General features: G+C 39.6%; 1 protein-coding gene across 1 annotated transcript in view; it reads right to left on the bottom strand.

The window, feature by feature from the left end:
• Nucleotides 1–499: 499 nt before the first annotated feature.
• Nucleotides 500–6,000, bottom strand: part of NID1 (nidogen 1) — a 45,252-nt gene continuing 39,751 nt past the window's right edge. The window contains exons 18-20 of the mRNA XM_014950907.1: nucleotides 5,123–5,246; nucleotides 3,862–3,974; nucleotides 500–2,347 (exon numbers count right to left, since the gene is read on the bottom strand). Of these exons, the coding sequence (XP_014806393.1) occupies nucleotides 2,226–2,347; nucleotides 3,862–3,974; nucleotides 5,123–5,246 (359 nt within the window). The 3' untranslated portion in view covers nucleotides 500–2,225. The remainder of the gene's footprint in view (nucleotides 2,348–3,861; nucleotides 3,975–5,122; nucleotides 5,247–6,000) is intronic.

The following is a 6,000-nucleotide window of genomic DNA, read 5'->3' as shown; positions in this document are numbered from 1 at the left end:
TTGAGTTTAAATCCCAGCATCACCACCTTCAACAGGCCACAATTCACTTAACTTGCACCTTGCCCTGCAGCCACACAGAGCCTGCGTGCTGTGGCACCAGGCAGCAAAGAACCCTGTCACCAAGAAACTCATCACCAGGGCATCTTCAAGCAGAGGAATAAATTCTGTCCCCCACGTCATATAGTCTTTGCCCTACATTTCCACTAATGTAGAAGTCTGAAGTATAATTGAATAATGCTAACTTGATAAAGTTAAACAAGATTTAACAAACAGTAAAAAGTCTGTGTCAAAACAGAGGAAGCTGTATGTTCTTGAAGCGCTCTCATGTATTTGTTTTGAATAAAAGTATCCTACGGGTTTCAAAACACAAGAGCCCCAACAGCAGTTCTTCTCCTATAGTGTTGCATCTTAGAAGAGAAATATCATCACTAGATAAGACAGTTAGCAAAAACCCAGAACTCAACAGGAAGAGCGATTTGAGACACCATATATCACTTCATTCTGCAGGCACAAATTTTTTTTTATAGAAAATAAAACCCAGAAAATTTTATTGACTGTACTGTAGATACCTGTACAGAGTGTAAACTTACATATTTCACCAGATACATGAATAATTCTGGAGAAAGAGTTATCAAGCACCTTCATTTCAACACATTTTTGATATTTACAGTAAGACATACCTGATAAAGTGTATTAATAAAATGAATTAAAAGTTATAAAAAGTTATTAAAAAATCTTTAAAATGTTTATATGGTTTGTTATTTTATGATAAATATACAATTAAAGAGGAAGATGTCACACAGTTAAGACTCAGAATTGGCTCTGTTTAAAGCTGTTACTGTAGTGTCTGAGGAGTGAGGAAACGGGGATGTTAGCTCACTGCTCTGATGGCAACACTGCAAAATGTCTTCTGGCAGAAGGCTCACAAGCCCCTGTTTTGTTCTGTTTCTGCAGGTTGGCTTGTGGGTAAGCTTCCTTCCCAACACACAGTGTGGAAGCCAAACTTCACTCCTGAATTTGTACTGCTAATTTGACATAAGAATATGCATTTTTATTTTTCTTCTCCACTCCGAACTCACTGCTTTGACTTTCAGCACACCTTTTTGCTCTTACTGAACACTGGCTCACAAATGGGGCACCACCATCTTGTTTCTTTTGAGCACCAAGACAGAGGTGACCTTTCTGGAAATCAGACTTTCCACTGCCATGATTTCTCATACTCTAAGAAAAGGCATGGCACGGATTACTAAAGAAGAAAGATGGCTAAGATAGGATTCAAATACCACTTTCAGGCTTATGGAATCAAACATAGAAATACTAGTTTAAAAGCTCTCAGGGAACAGAAGTGACTGCGTGTCTCTTTAAAACCAAACACCTTCAAAGGAATCAACATCCATTCTTTGATGAACTATCAGCAATTGAGATCTATATCTAAAGTTTGTTTTATGGATTTTAGGAAACTACTCAGGAATCCACCTCAGACAGAAGAAAAATAAATCTCTTAAAATCCCACAAAAACTTCAAATACATCCACTAAGTGGTGCTGATTATCTGTAAAGAATCACATGCTGTGGGAAAGGAGCCAGGATGAGAACTACACTCACAGCACATGGATTAAGTATTTCCATAATACAAGAGTCAAAAGTTGAGATTCAAGTTTTGGAAGGGGAAGGACCAGTAGTGGAAAGGAATACAGTTAGGCATTAAATCCATGATATTACTGTGTGTTCCCATCCACATCTACTCATCCTTGGGACCTCCTAGTTGCTTCTCAGTTAGAGGTATGGCCTAGCTGCATATGTGATGGGCTAAGTGTGCCACTATGCAGATAACTGCTGCATGCTTCAAGGTACAACCCAGTCTCAGGATCTGAGTCGTGCCATCCTCTTTACTCTGTTCAGTATTTGTTATTTTAATTTTGCCAAGAGACACTTCCTCCTAGCCCAGCACAGGTGCAACTAAAGCCTCCACATTTACCACTAAAAGCAAGGAGATAATATTAGAAGAAACAAGGTACAGTTGGACCCAACATGGGCAGCTCTGTCTTGCCTAAATGCTACAAAACAGTCACTGCCTCTGTGTGTGTGCGTCTGCATATGCGCATGGTGGCCTGCTATCAGCAGCATAGAGCACTTATCTTTAGGGCCTGATTGTGTTGATAGGAGTGAATTGTTTATGGCACATTTTTTCAAAGGTGTCTGCTGCTCTAAAGCTTATTTTAATGCTCAGTTTCTTTCTATACAATCCACTCCAACTGTGTTGTCAGGGCAGCGGCAAGAACGGCCTCCTGGGGTAGCCAAGCAGAGGTGGGTACAACCACCATTATTCACCGTACAGTAGTTATGCCCTGGGAAAGAACAGAGATGTGAAATGTTAAACAAAAGCAAAGCCACAATAAACTCCCAAATACATGCATACAAAAGAAGTGCAGATTTCATGGCTACACTAGAGAAACAAGCCATGATGAGATCGAGAGTGAAACAAAACTATGCTCTGGGGATATGAGAGTCATCATATGCTTTGTTTCAGCTTCTGATATTGACCTCAAAGAAAGATCAAGATATCAAGAGAGAGAGACAACATGAAAAAAAAAATAATGGGCAGCTCCTGAAATGCCCTTCATTAATTCGCTGAGTAGTCACAGAGATTAGAATGAAGATACAGTAAGTGAGGAAATACAGAAAGTGCAACATGTGGGTACAAAGTCCAAAATGCTACAGAACATCCTCCCTGGATAACATCCGCTGCAAAAACATGGAGGAATGACACATGAAAACAAACAAAAAAAATCAGATAAGTGGGGAGGAACGTGTTAATGTTGAAGGGTAAGATGAAAGTGAATACAGTGTCAGGAGCAGTGGATCTGAGGGGAAAGGCACCGGTCCCAGAACACGAAAAACACTTGACATAGACATACTATGAGAAAGAAACGATACCAGGCTTCTGAATATTATAAACATAAGCATTTACTCAGAGCACACAAAGCTGTTTTACACTGCCTACCAAAATGGAACTGTGAATTATGTAGCAATAACAACATAACCGATTTCTCAATTACGACATTTATATGCATTTTTAAGCTTTAAGCCAAACTTTCAATTAAATTAAATTACGTGTTTTTCTACAGATATTGAATACTTTGAATAGAAACTATCTTAGGGTATTTTTAGGCCTGAAGTAAAAACACCACAACTCCTATAATTCCAGCCATGTTATAATAAGAAGTGAACTCTTTTTCTAACTGTGATTTGCTAAGATCAACATAACTGAACAGGGATACTGCTTCCCAAAGAACAAATCTTAATTTTAAGGGTATCAACTTCCTCTCGTCTAAGCATCACAAGGGGCTTTCAGTAACATATCTGCAAAACTTAACATCCAACAGAGCAGAAAGACCAGCCCAACCACTCTACCTCCTGCTGTCTTCTGAACATTCCATTTTTAAAAAAGACTGGATCTCATTAAAGACACCCGGAAGACCATGACATTTCTGTAGTTTAAATTTAAAAATAAGGAAATAAGGCCCTAGCCATGAATACAGCATTCATTTTGGAAGATGACAACATAGCAGTTTTTGCCACATCAGATCCTCGTCTTGATCGTACGCTTGTCCTTTCGTAAAGGGTCGAACAGGCCCCTTCTTCCTGCCCTATTCTTGTTTCATGTGGCAACCACAACAACTGCTTTTATGAAAAAAAAATTTAGACAGCTTTTAACTTCTTAGTAAACGGAAATCTAAGCGCTCACCAGTTCTTCACTAATTACCTAGGTCAGTTGGCAGCCTGTCAATGGGAGCTGCTACTAAGTTTATTTATACACAAAGGTGTTACACAGCTGTAAAAACTTGAGAATCTGGATTACCTCCTGGGCACTGAGCAAAGGCTGTAGTGATTCCATAGAGACGGGAGCGCTTGTGAGGCTGGAAGTTATCATTTTCTATTGAAATTGTGCGATCCACTGCTACAACAGCATCCCTGCCATATGCAAAAGAGAATATACAGAAGTGAGATGAAGGTGGAAGTTCAAGGGAAAACAAAACAAAACAAACAAAAGAGGGAAGAAATCTGAAGTTGCCTCTTTCTTACAATTTGGAAGCAATGCCAGAAACAAAATCCTCCAGGACCTCATCTTTCCTCAAAAACTCAAAGATGTCATAAACTTCATTCTAGGCAGCTAAGAAATTTAGCAGGGAACCACCTTATTAATTTTGAAGGTACTTCCAACACAGGACAATGTCCCTCTACAGAATGCATCTGTTAGTAGTTTTGACATGTTCTCCATATTCTGGCCCTCTGACATTTTCTGGGTTATAGGTGACATTGCAGCTATTATGCATAATGATTATGGACAATGTTGTATTTCAGGTGGAGCCTGAAGGAACACAGCAAGTCATAAGCAATCTTTTATTCCGAAAGATAAAAGGGCGGTCAAATGACAGACCTATAGAACACTGTTTCCCATTTATACAAGCCTATTCCAGAGTAGTTTTTACCAGCTGCTAGGTTCTACCTTGGAAATCTTTACACACATTAATAGCTCTTCCTGCTGCAACTCAGCATGGACTCAATGTGAGTAAGAGTTTGCAAAGAGAGCCCACATAACCATTTACATAAAGGAAAAATAAATACTTAAAAATGCACAGACTGGATTTTTTTCTGGAAAATATAGTAAATCCTAAAGGCTAGGTCATATGTCAGTGTTTTAGATCTCTTGCAACAAAGAAAGTGTCATCAAGACAGTAAAAATTTCTCATTTCTGGTTGAACATTCAGATAATAGAGGGCATAGAAAGCCACGAGTGACTCATTTCTGCCCTCTACAATGCAGCAAGTAGAGCCATAAGGGAAACGTGTTAGCTCCCACTCCTTTCCCAAAAATGTTCAGTGTTAAAAACATTTTCTTAGAGGACAAACCGCTATGCTGAAAGTGAAAACTCAGTTAACTGGCAACATCAATAGGTCAGCTCTACAGAGCCACTCCACCCTGCATCAGCTATTGCCAGGAAAGCAAAAAACCAGGAATGCGTGAAAGGTCAGACACAAGAAATGCAGTATATACTTCAGTTTCTACCAGGGAGAAGACCAGAGTAAAGCACTCCATAGTTTCTCTAGCAGATAACATACCTTCTCCAATCTGTGTAGTATAAATTCTTCCCATAGCTTGTAACACTAAAAGGATACTGAATTCCTTCAACAATCTTTCGTCGACCCAGCTGATTAGGGTTCATGCATTCCAGCCTCTTGGTACCTGGGTGTAGCAAAACAATTAAGTCTTTGAACCAGAGCAAGAGAGTTCTCATGAGGGATGAAGGACAAGCATAAGCATGCAAACATGAACAGAGAAAAACTTCCTAGAAGTCTTTCAGTACACTGCTTAGCCAAAGCCCTCCCCATGCCACATCTCTGTGTGTGCCAAGGATTGGATGGAAAAGTACTTTGGTACTGATGCTAATCACCACGCCACTTGTCTTACAGGAACACAGATATCTAGTGCAGCCATGGCCATCGCTCACAAGCTGGAATTCCTGCTACAGACACAAACATCATCAGGCTGGTGTGGAAACTGACAGAAGGTCTCCTCCATTCTGGAGGAAAATTCAACCACCAACCAGTTCCACCTCCTTTGGAAGGCATTTTTGTGAAGTTAAGTCAATGAGCGTGTTCCCAAAATGGGTTGGCCTTTGAAAGCAAAACTACAGGAAGAACATCATCTAACTTGTAGCTGCAAATAGGGTGTAAAAAAGTTCTAGCTGTAAAGTTACGTTGTGAACACTCCTAGTGAATGTAAACTCCTGTAGGTTTCAAAATTAGGCAATACGGAAAAAAGACAAATGCAAGAACAAGAAAGGAAGACAGGAAAAGAAAAGAAAGATAGAACAAAGAGATATATCTTAAGGTTGTGGAAAGTGTCTTACAGTGAAAAAGAGAGCGCGATGTTTTTAGTTTATCAAGAACTTGAATAGTGACTTGAAGTGTAAAAGCACCTCCACAGGAGGAGATCT

Source organism: Calidris pugnax, unplaced genomic scaffold (genome assembly GCF_001431845.1).
Source record: "Calidris pugnax isolate Ruff unplaced genomic scaffold, ASM143184v1 scaffold24, whole genome shotgun sequence".
In the NCBI taxonomy this organism is placed as follows: Eukaryota; Metazoa; Chordata; class Aves; order Charadriiformes; family Scolopacidae; genus Calidris; species Calidris pugnax.
Note: the sequence above shows the minus strand (reverse complement) of the source record. Positions and strands in the feature narration are given on the sequence as shown.